This window comes from Felis catus, chromosome A1 (genome assembly GCF_018350175.1).
Source record: "Felis catus isolate Fca126 chromosome A1, F.catus_Fca126_mat1.0, whole genome shotgun sequence".
In the NCBI taxonomy this organism is placed as follows: domain Eukaryota; kingdom Metazoa; phylum Chordata; class Mammalia; order Carnivora; family Felidae; genus Felis; species Felis catus.
Genome location: NC_058368.1, coordinates 7,605,684 through 7,626,503, shown reverse-complemented (window position 1 = coordinate 7,626,503; position 20,820 = coordinate 7,605,684). Strand labels below are relative to the sequence as shown.

General features: G+C 51.3%; 1 protein-coding gene across 1 annotated transcript; it reads left to right on the top strand.

Moving 5' to 3' along the window:
- Positions 1-7,986: 7,986 nt before the first annotated feature.
- URAD (ureidoimidazoline (2-oxo-4-hydroxy-4-carboxy-5-) decarboxylase) lies at positions 7,987-16,309 on the top strand. The gene is made up of 2 exons (XM_023250321.2): positions 7,987-8,248; positions 15,601-16,309. Exons 1-2 carry the CDS (start codon positions 8,074-8,076, stop codon positions 15,948-15,950), a joined length of 525 nt encoding a protein of 174 aa, XP_023106089.1. The 5' UTR covers positions 7,987-8,073; the 3' UTR covers positions 15,951-16,309.
- The last annotated feature ends 4,511 nt before the right edge of the window (positions 16,310-20,820 follow it).

The window sequence follows — 20,820 nt, the reverse complement described above, 5'->3', positions numbered from 1 at the left end:
CATTTTTCTTCTGGAGAATTAGAAAGTTCACTTAGTAACCTGTGATCTCCAAGCCCTTGTTAACACTTATCTTGTGGTCACTCTTGGGTTCTATTATTATTTTATTTATCGTATTTATTTATTTTTAATTGTGATAACAGAACACATAACACAAAACATAAAAAAAATTTGTTAATGTTTATTTATTTTTGAGAGAGAGAGAGAGAGAGAGAGTGCACGTACATACAAGTGGGGGAGGGGCAGAGAGAGAGAGAGAGAGAGAGAGAGAGAGAGAGAGAATCCAAAGCAGGCTCCAGGCTCTGAGCTGTCAGCATAGAGCCCGACGCGGGGCTTGAACCCACGAACACACAAGATCGTGACCAGAGCTGAAGTTGAAGGATTAACTGACTGAGCCACCCAGGTGCCCCTCATCTTAACCATTTTTAAGTGTAAAGTTCAGTATTGTTAAGTATATTCACATTGTTGTGAAACCAATCTCCATAATTTTTTATCTTGTAAATCTGAAACTTTGTCCCCAATAAACAATAATAATTCCCCCTTTCCCTTTCTCCGAGCCCCGGCAACCATCATTCTACTTTGTTTCTATGAATTTTACTACCTCATATAAGTGGAATTATACAATATGTGTCATTTTGTGACTGACTTATCTCACTTGGCACAATGTCCTCAAGGTCCATCCGTGTTGTGACATGTGACAGTACGTATTTCCGTTCTTTTTAATGCTGAATAACATTTCACAGTATGTGTATACATTTCGTGATTCACTTATCCATTGATGGACATTTAGTTTGCTCCCGCTCTTGCGTTTTGTGAATAATGGTGCTATGAACACGGGTGTGCAAATACCTCTTTGAGAACCTGCTTCCGATTCTTTGGCATATTTTTGTTTTCTTTTGTAAAGAAGTGGGATTGCCGGATCAAATGGTAATCCTATTTTTAACTTTTTGTTGTGTATATTATTTTTAAAGATGCCGTTATAGTGATCATGTGTTTCTTTGGCCATCCGATATCTATTCCCATTTCTTTCAGTAGCAGCACTGTGATTTGATACATTACTTGTCCCTATGGTATCGAGGCAGTGGGGTGGGACTTCAGTGGGGGCAGGGGGTGGTGCCTTCTAGCCAAGGAGGGTCCTTGACTCAAGCCTGGCTGATAAACTTCCTCTTTCGTTCTGGAAGTTGGTGCCCGACCTGGATTCAGGCAAGGATGAAAAAGGGAGTTGGGGGGTCGGGGGGTGCCTGGGTGGCTCAATTGGTTAAGTGTCCGACTTCGGCTCAGGTGATGATGATCTCACAGTTCGTGGGTTCGAGCCCTGCGTCGGGCTCTGTGCTGACAGCTCAGAGCCTGGAGCCTGCTTCGGATTCTGTGTGTCCCTCTTTTTCTGCCCTCCTCCACTCGTGTTCTTTCTCTGTCTCTGAAAAATGAATAAATGTTAAAAAAAAAAGTATTTTTTGAAATAAAAAAGAAAAAGAGAAAGGGAGTGGGAACTTACAATTCTCAGCAACAGCCGTCTCCGACCGAGAGTGATAAGCAGTCCCCACTTCCTAGATCCCTGGAGCTGCTCTGGCCCCTCTTCTTGCCCAAGCCTTGCTCTCTGGCCTTCCTGAGCCTGGGAGCCACTGTCTCTTTTCCAGAAATCCCCTTCGGATGCTGTGAACCCAAGTTGGCCTCCAGTGCTTCTAACCAAGACCCTTGGCACATACACCTGCGGCCAAACCGATTTCAGTCAGACCCACATCCATTCTGAACGTGACTTCGCTGTGGATGGGAACCAACAAGCACGTTTGTATGTGGGATCCCACACGGCACCCCCCTTGCTGCTGTAGTACCCAAGGCACTGAAGAATTTGATTTCCTTGCAAATGAATATTCTCCTGCTCATGAGCTTTCTAGAAATGGCTCCATGCCCTACGTAGACTTCCAGTTCCTGCTTTCTTGAAAAAGAAAAAAACCCCAGTTCATACGTCTCAGATTCACTCACGCTGTTACATGGATCTTAAGGGCTTGTATTTCACTGATGTGCAACGTGAATATACAATGACCACCATTTATTCATTTTCACACTGATGATATTTGGGGCTTCGGGGCTGGGTGGGGTAATGGGTTCATGGGCGTTCATTAATATTATTTTTCTTTATAACATAACTTTTGTATGTATCAAATATAGTATTTAAAAGGCAACATTTTCCAGGCGCCTGATGGCTCGGTCGGTTAGGCATCCGACTGTGGCTCAGGTCATGATCTGGCAGTTTGTGGGTTCGAGCCCCGCGTCGGGCTCTGTGCTGATGGCTCAGAGCCTGGAGCCTGCTTGGGATTCTGTGTGTCCCTCTCTCTCTGCCCCTCCCACACTCACGCTCTGTCTCTCTCTCTCTCTCTCTGAAAACTGAATAAGTATTAAAAATAAAAATAAAAAATAAAAGGCAACATTCTCTGAGGAAGGAAGGTATTTAAAACCCTTGTTGGAGGAAACAAAATCAGACTCTATCAAATCCAGATCTGGTTTGAGTTCGGTCGTTTGTCTCTGACATAACTACACGTTTTTTTAAGAGATTTTATTTTTAAGTAATCTCTACACCCAACGTGGGGCTCAAATTCACAACCCTGAGATCCAGAGTTGCATGCTCTACCGACTGGGCCGGTCAGGCGCCCCAAACTACACATTGTTAACACGGCTAAGAACACAACTCAAAAGCACGGATCTTAGAGACGGGTTCTGCTCCTGCGTGCACAGCCCTTTCCATCCGACCAGTAGGTGGCGCCCCAGGACTACTGTTTTTTCCCTTAATCTCAATCACAGGGCTTGACTTCACTCCTACACCCTACCCTGCCTTTGGAAAGGCACGTTGTAACCGACAGGATAAAGAAAAGGCCGATCTGTTGGTGAGAGGGAAGAACAACCCTCTGCGCAGATCACTTAAGGTCATTTATTCAATATTCAGTTATTTCAGAGTTGACTCTGCTAACGATTGTGCGCTTTATGTGCATTATTTATCACATTCCGGACATTAACAGAGCAGTCTATGTCAGCTTCGTTATGGGACGTTTTTTTCGAACACCAATATCTTCTAACGTTTATTTAGTTTCGAGATGGGGGTGGGGGGAGGTGCAGAGAGAGGGGGGTGGGACAAAGGATCTGAAGCGACCTCTGTGCTGACAGCAGCACGCCCGATGCGGGGCTTGAACTTAGGAACCGTGACACCATGACCTGAACCTAATGCTCAACCGACTGAGCCACCCAGATGCCCCAGACCTTTCATTTTTTTAATTAATTTTTTTTTGAGAGAGAGAGAGAGGGTTTGCACACGAGGGAGGGAGAGAAATCCCAAGCAGCCTCCACGCACAGCACGGAGCCAGATGTGGGACTCAGTCTCAGTCTCATGATTTGAGCGGAAATCAAGAGTTCCGCGCTTAACCGACTGAGCCACCCAGGTGCCCCTGTAGGACCTGGTTTTTAACATTCACTTTTACGCAGCACGTTTATCTGCCCAGGGGGTTGACTTCTGAACTGACTCTTCTCGGAGCGTCTTCTGTGCTGAGTGCTGCCTGAGCCTGGACTGGCCTCCTACTGAAAACAAAGAGTCTGTTTCCCAGAGATCTTTCGGAGTAAAAAATACAGCCAGGGAAGATGTCCTGGGTGACCTCCTATTGAAGTTCCAGCCCTTCGATTAGCCGCCTTGTGTCCCTCCTTCACCCACCACTTGTGTTTCTTCCTGATCTTCCTTCTCTCTCCTCAGCTCTTCGCGAAGGACTTTCTCAGGAACACGCTTATCCGTACTCCTCGGCCATTCCCCGATCATTTTGTCAAAAATAAATGACGTATCAGCCTTCACATTTGTTCCTGTCTATGCCATTACCATCAGCAACAGAAAAAAAGAAAATGGTGGGGTGGGGGGCGGTTATCACCTAAAAACACTCTATCTTTTCAGCTCGTAGGAGTCCAATGTGTATTACATTCCACATTATCTTACCGAGGCAAGAAAGGCATGGATGAATTTTTTTTTTTGGTAGCAAAACACGTATAACATACATGCATGTGCATGTACAACCTACCCCCTGCAACCATCCCTCAGTGTGGAGTTCAATGGCATTCAGCACATTGACGCTGCTGTGCAAATCACCACCACCACCGTCTCCAGATGGAACGTTTTCATCTCCGCAAACGGAAACCGTCCCCATTAAACATTAACTCCCTACCCCCTCTACCTCCGGCCCCCGGCGACCACCTTCCTACATTCTGCTTCTGTGATCTTGACTCCTCTAGGCACCTGAGTGGAATCACCCAGGATGGGTCGTTTTGTAACTGGTTTATCGCACCTAGCCTATAACGTCCTCAAGGTTCGCTGTGATGAACTCTTTATATTACCATTTGTCGATAATACACTCCGTCCCGCAGCTGTGCTAAAGGCGTCACATGTATCGTCCCATTTAGTAAAACGTGGGGTTGGAGTTGCTGTGTGGCAGCTGAACAGCTGGTGACACCAAGGCGCTTGAAGAAGGTTAAGTCGCTGGGGCGCCCAGTGGAGGGGCTCAGTCGGTCAAGCATCTGACTTCAGCTCAGGTCAGGATCTCACGGTTCGTGGGTTCCAGCCCCGTGTCAGGGTCTCGGCTGTCAGCGCAGAGCCCGATCAGTTCCTCTGTCTCCCTCGCTCTCTGCCCCTCCCCGCCCCCCAAATGCAAATAAACATTTGAAAATTTTTTTAAAAAAGAAGAAAGCAGGTTAAGTCACTTCCTTAGACCCAAAGCAGGTACTAAGTACTCACCCATCTCACAGCCACACCGGGGGTCTGGGCTCCTGCCAGGGCCTGTTGCTTTGGCTCAGTCCTCAGCTTATGAAAGCCGTCTGGGAACAGCAAGATGAGATGAGTTCTGACTCCCAATGTGCCTCAAATTAAAAACGTCTGTGAAAGAAAAGCAAACTGTCTTTCTGGTATCTTCTTGACAAAACACTTCGCGTCAGCTCCACTCACGAAAAGTTAAGGGCGGCTGGTGGGAGGGAGCTGACGTGTGAACGTTTCAGCTACAAAAATGAAACAAAAATGTATGTATGCCCGTGTAAGAACTTTTTCCGTGTTCTGGTAAAAGTCTCTTAAGAGAAAAACTATACTAAAGTCAAATATGATACATTCAACAACTGGAAGGCAAGAAGGCTATCTGGTGCTGTTAACTTATGAGGCTACATCTTTATAGAATTTAACTCTTTATTTTTTATCTATTTAATTTTTAAAGGTTATTTATTTATTTTGAGAGAGAGAGAGAGCGCTCCAGCAGAAGGGCAGAGAGAGAGGGAGAGAGAACATCCTGAGCAGGCTCTGTGTCATCAGCCCAGAGGCCGACCCAAGGGCTTGGGCTCACATATCCTGAGATCATGCCCTGAGCCGAAACCAAGAGCTGGACGCTTAACTGACTGGGCCACCCAGGCACACCTCTATAACTTTTTTAAAAAAGCTTTATCGAGGAGGTTCTGGATGACTCAGTTGGTTGAGCGTCGCCTCTTGATTTTGGCTCAAGTCATGATCCCAGGGTTGGGGGTTCCAGCTCCGTGTTGGGCTCCATGCTGAGTGTGAAGCCTGTTTAGCTCTCTCTCTCTCTCTCTGCCCCTCTCCCTCACTGTGCTGTCTCTCAAAAAAAAAAAAAAAAAAACTTTACTGATACATAATTCGTATACCACACAATTCTCTTATTTATATTGAACTACTCAATAACTCAGCTTTTTCCCCGGATGAAAGTTGCCTTACTTGCTCACCGCCTTCCATGTTTCTGGTTGGTTTGATTGGTTGAGAGTCAGCAGAAGTGGAGCCCAAGGTGCTGAGTTAAGCCCAGTGGCACGAGCTGCTGGTTCCACGCTGGTAATTTGTATTTTGTTGTCATCAACATTGTTTCCGTGTCCGTGACTGTTTAATTCCTGAACTTTTTGCGTCTTGAGGGTTCCTACGTCGGTAGGTTTTTGGGAGGTCCATTATTATACGATAGATACAGCAAAATAAAAGCTTCGGTTTCCAGCCCCGTGCCAGAATGGTGGTAATATCAATAGGTCTTTCCCATCATGCCTCTTGGCATCGCTGTGAGCGGAAGGGTTTCCATTTGCAAATTGAGATGTGGTTCTGTGAGCAGCCGAGAACCCCCAGGCTCCAAGCCCCAGACAGGGGCTCCTTTGGGGGCGGGGAGACCCTTGATGTGCAGAGGTAAGAGCAGGAAATGATAAGGGGTCATATAAAAGGGGGGGGGGCGACAAGGAGCGATGGAACCAGAATGCCCTTCTTTCTCTACTTCTGCTCTACCTGCTTTTCCCAGCGTCTGGGGATGCGGGTGGTAATGAGGCGAAGGAGCCTGGACGGACCAGGGTCGGGATCCAGCCAGACTCCTCCTCCCTTTCCCCACACTCTGATTTGAACATTGCAGGTGCTTCACAGGTCACACTACAATGAACCGAGGCTGGTGGGGGGGGGGGGTGGCGGAGGGAGAAGAAATGGCTATTGGCCTGTTGACTGGGCCCACCGCAAAGCCTGCATGGACGAGCAACAGACGCTAAGGGCGGGAAGGAAAGAGGAGAAAACTCTGTGGTTGGTCCAGTGGAGAGATTCGACCCAGAAAATAGTAGCCAACAGCTACGTCGTGCTACCACCAGGTGAACACGTCATTGTCCCCATTATACAGACAAGCTGGAAAACAGAAGGTTCCGTAACTTGACAAACGTCTGATTGTAATGGCGGAACCAGGATCAAAACCCTCCTGGGTCCGTGTTCTCCACGCTGCGTTCTACTGCCTGAAACTCATACACCACAGGATTCAATGTGCTTTCACGTACACACAAGTATGTTATACGTAAGTGTTAATCTCGTAGCTCCTCTTTCACATGTGAAGACAAGCCAGCAACGGTGGTACTTCGGGTGCTGGATTTACTTCCTTGAAAAGCAAAGTTTTGAGGCGCCTGGGTGGCTCAGTTGCTTGAGCATCCAACTCTTTTTTTTTTTTAATGTTTTATTTTATTTTTGAAAGAGAGAGAGAGACACAGAGCGGGAGCAGGGGAGGGGCAGAGGGAGAGGGAGACACAGAATCCCAAGCGGGCTCCAGGCTCCGAGCCGGCAGCACAGAGCCCAAGGCGGGGCTCGAACTCAGGAACCGTAAGATCGTGACCTGAGCCGAAGTTGGACGCTTAACCGACTGAGCCACCCAGGAGCCCCTCCCCTCCTTTTCTTTGGCTTTATCTTCCACGGTAGTTTTCATTTTGAGTACCCATGAAGGATATCCGGGTGAGAAATTCGATCCATGTGGTCATTGGGTCAACGAATTCACCCCATGGCGTTTATTGTGCGCCTACCGTGGGCACGGTTCTAGGCACCCGGGACACAGAAGCACGCAAGACACGCGGTCTCCAGGCTCACGGCATTGGTCAGAGCTGAGAGGTGATATGCAAATAAGTAAATATAAGAAGCAAAGTGATTTCAGATAAGCATATATTCTCAGGAAGAAGACAGCACGTAATGGTGTTTGAGGGACAGTTGAGAATGGGGCAGAGTTCTTGCTTTGAGACCACATCCCGTTTCAAGAGCATTTATAAAGCACCTGATGTCTTAGGTATCCGAAATACAGGGAAAGCGCGTAAAACGCACTACCTGACCCCACAGCGGCAACAGAGGGGAAATCAAACTCCAAGCGGGTTGACTTGCGACCAGTCTCTGAGTTACCAGAGGGAGCTTCCCGGGATGACGTTGGCGTTAAAATGTTCATGACACCGAGAGTCTCTCTGGCCTGAAGGCCCACAGTGAAATCGGGTCCCTCCTGGCTTTGTGGGAGCAGAGTGGCTGGAAACATTCCTCCCATAGAGCCCTCCACTCCCGGGACTGGAGCCTGAAGCCTGTGTTTGTCCATCACCCGAGTACTCTGGACCCACTGCTCCCAGAAGCATTCAAAACATGCCAAGCGGGTGTTGCATAAACACACACACACACACACACACACACAACCAGGAAAAAAGCTTGTGTGTTCGGCAAATATAAGCGGGTGAGCGGGCCGAGCGTCGCTCAGTCGCCGAGAGGGGAGCTGACGTTCTGCTTCGTCCAGCTGAACGCGAGCAATGGACATGGAGAAGGTCAACTCCATGGACTTTGGAGAATTTGTGGATGTGTTCGGGAATGTCGTTGAGAGATGCCCTCTGATCGCGGCTGCTGTGTGGTCCCAGCGCCCGTTCTCCAACTCGGAAGATTTAGAGAAGCACTTTTTTGCCTTTATTGACGCCCTTCCACAGTCAGGTAAGGCTTCGGCATTAGACGCCGAGAGTCTGTGCGAAGGGCTATCAAGCGTATTTACCCGGATGGTTTGAGATATTTTAGCCTAGTTGCTTATCCCTGACGTATTGATTGGTATTTTTATCGTAAGGCTCGATCTCCTTAGACTCGGTCAATGAGGGTCAGACGCTTGCGAGGTGTCGGGCCGGAGGTAGAATTGGCGAGGTACGTGGGCTCGGGTAAAGGGGTTGTTAAATATTAAAGCCACGAGGTCACGACGGAAGAGGAACAGGCACAGTTCTCCTCGGGCCTCCTCGCAGCCCCACAGAGGCCAAAGGTCAGGCTGAGGGCCCACCCTCTCTTAGCCAAGTGTGTTGGCTCTGGGAATGTCCTGTATGCAAGAGAGGAGACAGCACGGTATCAGAATATCTCAGGAGCCCAGGGGAAAGAGCAAATGGCTGACATTTTTACCAGAAAGGGCCAGTTTGGACTGGACCACCGAGGAAAGGAGACTCACTCAGATCAGCAACTCCCTGAGGGAGCGAAGAGGAAAAGACAAAAATCTGAAGGAATTCCTCCGGCGAAAGGGAGAGAAATTGTTGATTTCCTCTGGCTAGAGAGAGACAAGGAGACCCTTGCGGGTGTAGGGTGAGGAGGGTGGAGGTTTAGGCTTACCGCAAGTGACTCAGAGTGACACAGGGCCTCACAGGGATTCAGAGACCGAGGGTTAGAGTCAGGGCTGCTTCCGGGGCTGTTCGGGTATCTTCAGAAAAGCCTGAAGGGAGGCGAGGGGCAAGGGCTGCCTTCACAGAGGGGCTCCCACAGAGGCCTGGGGGGTGGGGGTGGGGGTGGGGGAGAGGAGGACCGCCACCGTCTTCTCCCCCGTAATGAGGCCAACGGACAGTCTTGCCCATCCGTCCAGAGTCTGACATCCGGGGTGGTTCCCGAACGTCCCCCAAATAAAGAACTCGTTTTAATTGATTTGGGGCACATCTGGCAAGAGGAGAGGATCGTGTTATAAAATGAAACTGACAGAAACGTTGACAGTCACCCCTTTCTCGGGGCCTTGCTCAGCTCTGCCACTGGGCTCGGGCATTCGTGGGGCTGAAGGACACCAAAGCCTTGTGACCGGTGACTCACAGGATGGTCAGTCCCAGCTTGATGAGCCGAGAGGCTCCCCTTGTCAGCATACAGCCTGCAGAACAAGCTGGAAACAGTAAGAAGCTACCAGAGCCCGTGTTCGAAATGTCTGACAGGAAAAGGCAGGTCAAATGGAAGGCTTCTAGGCCAGAGGGGAAATAATTTTTAAAGGGTGTGATGCCTTATGAATGGCATTTTTTCTAGCATGTTAAAAAAAAAATAAAGGAGAAAAATTCCACCATCTGTCTCAATACCTAAGGGGTGGTAGGGCTGGGAAAGGATTGCGTGGATAATTCAAACCCAGTATTCACTGGTTTATCCAGTTATTCAACATTTATTTAGGGCTTGCCGTGCCAAGAACTTAGATAATAAAATTAAAATTTCCCTATTTCTGTCTTCTCTCTCATCAGCAGTCACTCCAATCAGTTTGAGCAGAGGTTCTCGTTAAGGTTAGTTAAGGTCAAATCCAATCACAGTCCTGAGCAAAGTGGGATATGGGGATTGGCATTCACCCCCTCCCTCCTGAGGCTTGTATTTGATCCCTCTCCTAACTCAGCGGGAGCTCCGTATTCTGGTCGGTGTCAGAATCCTACATCGCTCAGTGAATAGGGACTTAATATCGAATGCATGAAACAATTCAGAAGATGAGATCATAAGATGATTTTGAAAGGTGATGGATCCTGGTACCCTTTCCCCACACATTTCACCTGGAGCGACTTTAGTGACAGGCCCATGGGACAAAATGACAGAGGGAGCTGGGGTCACTGGGGTGTTTTCTCCCTTCTGCATCAGACACTGTCCTTTGGAGGGACCTCCTTATGTGGATCCTGCTTCTCAGTGCTATGCCAGTGTCCACGTTCTCTTAGGCAGCTGGGAGCAGGGCTTCAAAGCTATAAGGGTGGTTACTTTGTATCTAATCACCTCCATGATGTTGGAGAGGCAACGTGAGCGATGAAAATAATAATAGCGAAAATGCATTTAACCCTTACTTTTGGTGTATTTCAGGCACATTTGTAAACACTTTCCATTTATTAACTCATTTAATCCTTATGGTAATCTTATAAAACAAGCATTATCGTGATCATATCCATCTTACAGATGAGAAAACAGAAGAACAGCAAGGATAAATAACTTGATCAAGAACACACAGCTAGAAAGTGGCAGAACCGGGATTCCAACCTTGATGGTCGACCCAGCAGCTTTTGAAGCATTTTTTAGAGAATCAGAACAGGCTAAAAAGAGTTTCTAGGGAGTTCTTTTATTCATTCACTAATTTATTCAATTCATATTAAGGCTTGATGTCCCAGATCCTATGTTGGGTTATTTCAATAAGCAAATAAAACGGGATTTACTGCATAGTCTAGCTTTAATCTGCAGAGTTGGGAATGTAATAGAGTCTTTTAATCCCATAACGAAAAGAGGCCTTAAAAGAAAGTTCGGGATAGGGTGATCTACCTGGTCAAGGATTTGTTTTATACACGATCTAAGAAAATCCTCCACAATTCGCAGAAAACAAAATCTTGTTTGTAGAGTAAACCAAGGTTGACAATCCACTCCGTTGCACTATGATGATTGTTGGTCAGTAGGTGGCAGTCCAGGATTAATATTCAGTTCCAGCACTAATTGGCCAAGCACCCTTTCAAGCCCATCAGTTCCTGATTTCCAGCCAAGGGGCGTGGAGAAAATAAAGGGAAGACAGTTGAAACACACACACACACACACACACACACACACACACCCCAATTCAGTACTAATTTGTGTTAAAATCAAAGATAAAAAGTGCATCTCCTTGTGACATTTCAGAATTGCAATAATGCCATCATTTATTATTTAATACTTCTTTCAGAACATAGTTGTTGAATGAATAAAAAAGATACTAATAATTCCCTGAAATGCAGGCTATCAGGTATTTAGAAGAGGCTGTTCAAATGTGTTCAATCAAAAGATATATATGGCACTCCTTCCCAAAAGTGATGTGTTGGTCAAGCGCCCACTGTGCCCCAGGAATTGTCCCAGGCATTGTGGATCAGACAAGTGCCTACCTTCAACGAGTTTACATTCTAGTAGAGAGAGACTGGATTAACATAAGTAAATGAGATAATTTCACATTCTAAAAAAGTGTTAGAAGAAAATATGTAATAAAATAGGTCTTTCTTAGGAAGTGACATTGGAGTCCCAAAAACCAAAAGATGAGAAGAAAGCAGTCTAAGCTCCAGGAGAAGGCCATCTTAGAAAAGGAACCTGAGACTTTTTGGATCCAGGTGTCATAAAAAAAAACACACACACACACAAACTGATGGCATTTAAAGCCATGAGACCCGGTGAGAACACCTGGGCATTTGTGCAAATACAGAGGGGAAGAGAAGTACTGAGTCCTGGGGTACTTCAGTGTTAGTGATCTGGCAGAACAGGAACCAATGACGAAAGTAGGCAAGTGATGATAATCTTTTAAGAAGGACAGAGGAACAACCATATGACATTCTCTCAAGAGGCTGAGGAAGAAGACAGGAGCACAGGCCGCTGGGTTTGGGCAAGATGGCCATCATCTGTGACCTTGATGAGCGCAGATTGGTTGGCGGATGGCGGGTGGGACTGAAAGCTTGATAGAGTGAACCTGGAATAGGAGGTGAGAACCCCTTTGAGGTGTTTGCTGTAAGGAGGAGCAGAGATATAGGGAGAATCTAGAGGAATCAAGGGAGAGTTTAATTTTGTTGGTGGGACGAGTGACTCTAAGGCGCATTCGTGGTTGCTGAGGATAAGGCAGTGCCGGGAGTGAGGGGGGAAGAAATGGATGTTTGAAATCATAGACTTGATATGGAAAGAGGACCAGCTTCAAGAACACAACAGATGGGGGGGCGCCTGGGGGGCGCAGTCGGTTCAGCGTCCGACTTCAGCCAGGTCACGATCTCGCGGTCCGTGAGTTCGAGCCCCGCGTCAGGCTCTGGGCTGATGGCTCAGAGCCTGGAGCCTGTTTCCGATTCTGTGTCTCCCTCTCTCTCTGCCCCTCCCCCGTTCATGCTCTGTCTCTCTCTGTCCCAAAAATAAATAAACGTTGGGAAAAAAAATTAAAAAAAAAAAAAAAGAACACAACAGATGCGGGGGGCGCCCGGGTGGCTCAGTTGGTTAAGCGACCTACCTGAAGCCTCCAACTCTGGCTCAGGTCATTATCTTCTTGAGTTCCAGCCCCACATCCGGCTCTCTGCTGTCAGCACAGAGTGTGGTTCTGATCCTCTGTCTTCCTCTCTCTCTGCCCCTCCCTTGTGCATGTGCCTTCTCTCTCTCTCAAAAATAAACATCAACACACACACACACACACACACCAGAAGGAATAGATGATCCATTGTACCGGCAGGGAGAACACACTAGTTGGTACCGATGTAGGGACCCTGGTGGCCTGTAATGGGTTCTAAGCCAATTGCCTGCTCTGCTCTCCTATTGAAACAAAGAGTGTCCGCTTTGTGCCAGGAACTCTCCTAGATGCAAAGATTGATGACTTGTGGTCACAGCAAATAAGACACGTGTACCCCTACATCCCTGCGTGTGCCATGCCAATGGCACAGGCCGTAGGATTTCAGGAAAGACTGAAGAAAACAGGCAGCATTGAAAAGGTCCGGCCAACCGCAGGACAATCGACTGACCTGGCGAGTGCGCAGCCCGGTGCGGCTGGGTCAGCGTCATCCCGGATAGTACTCCAGGGGTCAGTGGTGGGGGCAGAAAAGGTGGAGTCCTGGGCTGGACCGGATCACGTTGTTTTTTTTTGTGTTTTTTTTTTTTGTTTTTTTGTTTTTTCTGAGCTACCAGCCTCTACTGGCCCCCTTGCACCTTTTTTTTCTCTCTAATCTGCAGCTGTGTATATGTGTCGCAGGTGTGCGTGCATGCGTGTGTGCGTGTGTGCGTGCGCGCGTGTGTTTTCTTCTTCTCTTTGCCCTGCCCTTCCCTGGGCCTCCCTTCTCTTCTCTTCCCCCTACCTTCCCCACAAACAGTGTAAGACACAGGTCCAGTCCTAGGCAAACATTAACCCCAGACGGTGTTTTCAAGAGGGGAGACAACCCAGGGGGGTGAGAAGCGAGGTGCAAGAGCGAGGAGGAAAGGGGCAGGTGTGGCGCTCGTGGGACCGGCCCGCCGCGCGGCCTCCAGTCTCTGCTCCGCGGTCCCCTAGGGGAGTCCGCTCGGGGGCTGTATGGGGACGGACGCTAGCCCCACGCTGACGCTCCCCGCCAATAACTACTTTCCCCCAAGCTTGAGCTGGGCCTCTAGAGAATAAGAAATAGGGGGGAAAGGAAGTGAAGACGGGGGTCGGTCAGAAGACTGGGTCACGGTCCCCCTCGCCTAAAGGCTGCTTTGAAAACCTGAATATGCAAGGAGGGGGCACCAGGGAGAGCTCTCTGGGTCAGGACCTGTAGAGACGCTCAGGACTCTATTTCCCCTCCCCAGCCTGCGGTTTGCTGGGGGCCAGGGCTGGGTGGGTGCAGAGGGGATTCGGATTCCGAGTGGCGGATGGTCGCTGGGCACAGCCTCCAGGGCCTGGGGCGGGGATCAGTGCAGGCAGGGAATTTAACACCTTCATTTTCGCCCCACCCGGACCGGGAAAAGAAGCACCTAGCATTTGCAGTGCCCCGGGACAGGACCCATGAGAAGGGGCCTAAAATAGTGGTGTCGTAGAGATAGAATTACAGGTGACACGACTTTCGTTTAAAACGCCCTTTAACCTTGTAGGGACGGCCAATGCCCCCCAAGTCGCCTGGTATTTGAGCTACTAGCCAAGTGACCTTGGGCAGGTCCCCTAATCCGTTCTGAGCCTCCACGGAATCCTCTCTTCAAAGCAGATGGTCCGGTTCTCCCGACCTGGACCCTGGTCTGTGAGTTGGATGGTGCAATCCCAACCATCCTTTAATTGGGCAGAAACCGTAAGGTTTGAGTAAGGGGAGGTTTTATGCCGGATTTAAAGCGAGTTTTAAATGATCTCCCTCTCCAACAGAGCTCCTGACTCACCTCAGCGCCAGAGTCAGATGCTTCGGCCCCACAGTCCAGTTACAATGTTTACTACGACTAATAACAACGGCTGTTTCTTGGATGTTTGCTAGCATTAGGCGCTGCGTTGGGGTGGGGGGATGAATTAATTGTCTCCAATCCTCATAACGACTCGGCAAGTTAGGTGTCATTACCCTCCTCCTACAGATTATGGCTGGTTGCTCACCATATCGGAAATCTTGCCCAGCCTTGAGCATTTGCATCCTGGCTTGAGAGAGCTAAGCAAAAATGGTTGGTCAGGGCTCACGGAAACTCCCCGGATTAGGATTTAAAAGCTCAGGCATTACACCAGGGGGTTCCAGTTTTAAGCCTCGGAGATTATGAGAAGCTATCTTGCAAGAAAACTCCCAAGTTGTTCTCTGCGCTGTCTTTAGGATCTATATTTGGAGAAAGGGAATGAGCCTCAGACGGCGGGTGGGCTGGGGGGGGGGGTGCGGTGGGTGGAGGGGAGGGGGTGGGGTGGGAAGGGGGCGTTATTTTCCTAAAAGGAGGAGAGCCACTTTCATTCAAAAGGCTGTGGAAATCCGGCTGGAAATGAGTTTCTTTGCAGTTAATCATCTCTAAGTTTCTCTGGATGCTTCATTCCAGACGCCCCAACCTCACACTTAGGATCACAAAATCCTGGACGTTTATTTGCCGAGCCCCATGGATGTTATCCCCGTTGGGCCCTCCCCGCCCTTCTCCTTCGGAACGGAACGAAACCCATTCGGTGGCTTTTGCAGGAAGTCTTCAGGCCCCCGCGTCCGGCCCTCTCCGACATCAAAGCCCCCTCGAGAGCAAAGGACTTTGAAAAGATACGAAACGCTCGGGCTCCTTATCGCGTCCCTGCTCCCTCCCGAGCAAGTCGTAAATTCCGAGCCTCGGAGGCCTCTCCCCTCCGCTCTTCTTGCCCCAAGGTCTCAAAGGACAAGCCTGTCACTTCCCGCCCCGCCCCTGGGTCCGGGCCCAGGCCGAAGGAGCTGGCACCGAGGGGCGCAAGGTTCAGGACGTGTTCGAGGGGCTGCGGCGGTGGGCGCCCCCGCAATCCGGGACACCCCTCGTTGCCCTTCGTCACCTCCAGAAGACCCTGCGTCTCCCCCCTCTCCGCCCTCCCCCAAGCCCCCCTTCGGGCGGGGCGGGAGGCCGGCTGGCAGCCCCGTGCGCCCTCTCCGCCGTCTCCGCCGCGCGCTGACGCGTCCCCGCTGCGTGTCTGTGCTTCCCCGCAGGCCAAGAGGGCATCCTGCGCTGCCACCCGGACCTGGCGGGCCGCGAGCTGCAGCAGGGCACGCTCACTGCGGAGTCGCGGCGGGAGCAGAGGGGCGCGGGCCTGATGAGCCTGGACGCGGCCGAGCGGCTCCGGCTGGCGGAGCTCAACGCTCAGTACCGCGCGCGCTTCGGCTTCCCCTTCGTGCTCGCCGCGCGTCTCAGCGACCGGGCGGCGGTGCCGGGGGAGCTGGCGCGCCGGCTGCAGCGCCCGCCCGCCGAGGAGCTGCGCACCGCCCTGGGCGAGGTGAAGAAGATCGGCCGCCTGCGCCTCGCCGACCTCCTCGGCGCCGCCGGCCTCGCCGGACCGTAGCCCGGGACCCCGGGCGCACGTCGGGACCGGCCGCGGCGGGCGCGGGCCGGGAGCGGCGTCCACACGCGCACGGAGGGAGGGGAGCGGCGGAGCCATCGGGCGAGTAATGAGCCCCTTTGTCCGCCCACCCAGCCGCCCACCCGCGCACGCTTTGCCAAAATATCTGTAGGGGGTCGCGCTTCGCCCCGATTTAGCCAGCTCACTGCTTCGAGTCTCCACTCCCTTTGCAGCCCTTTTGACGCCACCGGCCTTTGTGGATTCCAAAGCGATGGTCCGGCTCTTGTTGGCTCCCCATCCTCTCCTGCTAAGCCCGAGCCGCAAGGCAAAAGCGGGCTGAAAAAGGGATCTTTTATTCCGCAGCGGTGTGTCTGTTTGTTTTCTTCTTCTCCCACCTCATTTGCCGCACCCGACGTTTACAGGCGAGCGGAAGGCGTTTTCTCACTCTGGGGCGCCTACTGGAAGCTGGAGCCAGGAAGGCAAAACACTGGTGCGGGGCCTTGGTGCCGGGGAGGCCGCGTGTGGGGGAAGGTGGGCAGGAGGGAGCCCCGTGATGGGCCGACGCTGGGAAGGCGCCCCGTGGGGGCAGGCGGAGTAGCTGGCACGGTCGCCCTTGAGAGAGGGTTGGGAGTGGGGGCGTCTCCAGGCTGGATGGGCCCAAAAGTCAGGGGCAGGCGGCCTCCCGGACTCTCCCAGAGCTCGGCCCTTGAGAGCTGACTGGTCAGACCCTCAGGCTGCCACGGGAGACCCGTCGGTCATTACAAAGTTAATAATAAAATAAATAATAATTTAATAGCACTGACTGAGCAGTGCTGGACATTCTAGCCCGAGGTGAACGTGAGAAACCCTCCCCCCAGAGGGCTGACAAAGCAGGTGATGGAGAAAGATCGGTGCCCAGGGAAATCTTTGTGGCCAGAGTAAGCTATTCCGGGGAGCTTCTGAACCCTGGGGCTCCAGAGCCCCCCCCCCCCCCCCGCAGACCGGACAGCTGTCTACACTGAGGGCCAAAATTCCACTCGTGCAGGACGGGCTCATCGTGTTCCCTCTCTCTCAGCCCCACACACTGGAAGGTCTACCCGACCCCAGCGAACCTAAGTTTCCGTTGGCAGAGGAGAGAAACAAGCCGTACCCCTCCTCTTCCATGCGGATAGGGTGAGAAAGGAAGGCAGAGTTTGGCCCTTTGAAGACTGGAACCTCCATTAGTGACCCCCCCACCCCCCACCTCCCACCCCGTCCAGGTAAGCGGCAGCAGCAGCAGCAGCAGCAACAAGAAAACCTTTTCGTAAAAAGCAAGCATGGTCAGGCTAGAGTCCCACAGACAGAAGCCACCCTGGCCGCCCCAGGTACTTCAATCCCTTTGCCACCTTGCAGGTGTTTTCCGCTAGTGGTAAGGGCGAACGGAGGCCGGAAGCTGGTGGCCGGGCTAGGTTGGGGTGCCAGGGAAGTGAGTTGCGGCTACCAGCATCCCTGCAGACCAAGGCCTCCTTTGCCTGGGCCTGGGCCAGACGCCTTTCTGGAAGCGGGAGCATCAGGGGCACACAGCAAAGGCAGCTTGATGACTCAGTTCCTGCGCTCTAGGACCCTACGGCAACAGTGGGCCCCTGGGGCCTGGGGCTAGACGCCCGCCTCACTTTAGCCAAGGTAACTTGGGGGCTTTACTGACACACACAAGGAATCTTTGGCCAGACAGAGGGCTTTCTGCCCCAGGATACAAGCGCCACAGGCCGGGCCTGAGACTCTGACTAATCCAGTGTATTCAAGCCCCCCTGTCCAACCCTAGGATGAGTCAGTCTCTTAAATAGAGGGGCCCCAGCTGCAGAGTCTGGACTGTCCGTGTAAATGTGCTCAAGCTAAGATAGGCTTCCCGCGGGGGAGGCCTTGCAGCCGTATTTTTAGACCGAGTGTAGGTGAGATCCTCTGGGGCACGACCTGGGTGTCCTCAATCACACAGTTACATTTCAAAGCTTGCCAGAAATTGTTTATTTCTGCAGGAGGGGGTACGGGCTGGGGAAGACTCTGGATCCACCCCTTCAAAGGAGCTGGGAGGGGGAGGGGGACGGGGAAGAAGGGCTGGCCGAGCGATGCCTCTTCCCAACGCTGCTGAGCGCTTGTAGTCTTGCCGGCAGGACGCGGGACGCGGGACGCGAGCGCCCGGGTGGGAAGGGCCCTGGCCAAAGCCACAGGTAGCTCTTGCTTTTTTCTCCGGTAGGAGCAAAGAGGCGGGGGCCGCCCTTGCCCGGGCGGGTCAGCCGTGGCTGCCATGGTCTGGCAGCAGAGGTTTCTGTGGCCACCTCTTGGCTCACACAGCATCGCGCCCTGGACTTCGCTGGCTTCGGCCTGGCGGAGATGTTTCTCATTTCCGCGCCCCGGTGCGCAGGATGCGGGAGACAAACCCGGACTTCTGAGGCCGGGGGCCACGGTCTGGATCCTGGGCGTGCGCACCAGCCGGGACAGCGGGGTGGCCCAACGCGCCCCCGCGAGCGTCCGGGAGTCCAGAAGTGGCTGGTGCAGAGTCTAGGGTGGTTAATTTCATACTTTACTTACTGATTTGTTAACGCGCGCGCACACACACACACCCCACAATGGCAATACTAAAAAACGGCTGGAAGGCGAACAGCTGATGTCCCTCTTCCTAACCCTCCCAACCGCTCCACGCTACCTTCCCAGGTTGGGGAACTGCTTCGCCAATTCTCACCTCTCCCTTAAAACGTCCAAGCCAGCCCACCCGGCCATCACTCTTGGCCAAAAGACTTGAGAGCTTTCCTGCTAGGAATTCACCAGCCCAGTCCGAGCCTGGTATTCACGTATGTCACCCGGAAACGGAATGGGGCCTTCCTTGTATTTACCCAAAGAAGTAGGCTTTTTGGTCTGTGTGTCCGAAAGATGTCCACGGACAACTCTCATGGGAAGAAGGTGGGGGGGGGGGCAGACAGCACAATTTATTTGCATACATTTCTTTACTCATTTTAAATTTCAGGGATCAGGCTTAGGATATCAGTTCCCATTCAAAAATAAAGAGCTCTTTTCAGAAAGTATTTACCGGAGGACAAGAGCAGGTGGTAATTGGCGAAGAATCTGGGAAGGAATTTATGGAAAATTTGTCATTCGATAAACTAATAAACGGCAGTTAGCAGGTGCCTGTGAAAGAGAGATATACGTAGGATGTGGAAGGTAGTCAGAAAGGTAGAACAGCAGAGCCTGATTGTTCTGGCCCTATTTGGCGTAGGGTGTGGGGAGTTTGGATTCCGGGAATCATGCTGGTTGGTTTTGGGTTTCCAGGGTGGCACCAGAAGCCTTAGTAATAATTAACGTCTGTCCAGAGTCCTACGCGCTGCCCAAAATGCACCTATAGTAGCTCATTTAGTTTCAGTGACTGGAACAGCTAGCTGTGTGACCTTGGGAGAGTCGCTCAACCTCTCTGAGCTTCAGGTTTCTCCTTTATAAACTGGACGTACTACATGGACAGTAAGTCCTTTGTCTCCCCTCCAGAGAGAGTAGCTTCCCAAAGGGCCCAGTGACTCCAGGAGAACTGAACCTTATCTGAGCTCCTTCCCTCGGCCTCATAAAGCCTACTGTGCAAGGTTTCCTCGGAACATATTTTCATATGATAAGCAAAAGTCCCTCTAGGCACAGACGTTGGTGAGCGGACAAATGGTAACCAAAGGCCTTCCACGTCAAAACCAAGTGATAACGTTTAGCTGTTGCTGGCCTGAGAGCTTGATTTCTCCCTCAGCATCGCGGGGTTTCCTCTGGGGTGAGACCCCCCCAAGGCCCTCTCCCTCGAGGGACTTTAAATCATTCTCCGTGCTTGCCCCCCACAAGGCGCTAGAGTGGTTCATCCAATCCCCACACAGTGACCACAGACTCTAATTCCAGAAGAAAGAACGAAAATGGGCAACTGCCATTTATTTGCGTGACATTTACCCAATGAGCAAAACCAGACTTCGGCACCTCTCTCAGGGCTCACCTCCCTAAATCTCCTGCCTTTAACAGTGTATTTTTGGATAGAAGAGCATGACAAAAAAAATGTATATTCCTTGCCTTGGATAAGAAACCTTGGGGGTTACTCCATGGGAGGAATAAGGCAGTGCATTTCCTCACTCCCCTGCACCCTGTGCCCTGAGCGGTAAAACTCTAGTCCACTAGTGACCTCCTACGAATTCGGGAGCCTTCCCTCAGGTACAGAAGACCAGATACTCGGTTTGCTTGGGGCGGGGGGGAGAACATTCTTGACACCAGTGGGGGCAGGGACACATCTGCTCTTGGGAATGAAGCCCGGGCAGCTGTGGACAGCTGCGGCCCCTCCCTGCTGTTCAGAATGAACACGTTGGGACCCATTGTGGCCTGATGGGGCCGAAAGGACACTGCCATCGATTTCCTTCCCAGAGATGTTAGCTGAGTGGGCCGCGGCCGGGCAGGGTGGGGTTGTTGCGGTCAAACCACTCCTTATTGAGCCCTTCCTTTGTGCGAGGGAGTTGCTGATCGGGTGTCTGATTGCGGGTGGTGGCTGACGAGCTCCCTCAATGCCAAATGAGGTAGAGATGGTCTCATTTCTCCACAGCAGTACAGATCGCCAAGCCGAACAATTTTATCCTGCAACACTGTCTTCATTTTCGCTCTTCCTTAATTACCCTGACAAGCCAGATCAATGCAGGGTGAGGGTTTCCTGTGCAGAAGAGAGGAAGGATAGGAGCAGTTGCACTGTTTGAATAATTTCCTTGATCTCAACGGGACTCAGAAAGCAGACGTGCATGCTAAGGTGGAGAGAGATGGTCTGCCCTATCTGGCTTACAAGGGCCACAGGCTCCCCGCTTTTCAAGAGCCACAAATATGGGGAAAGGACCCCCCCCACCGCCGCCCGGAGCCAGAGCAA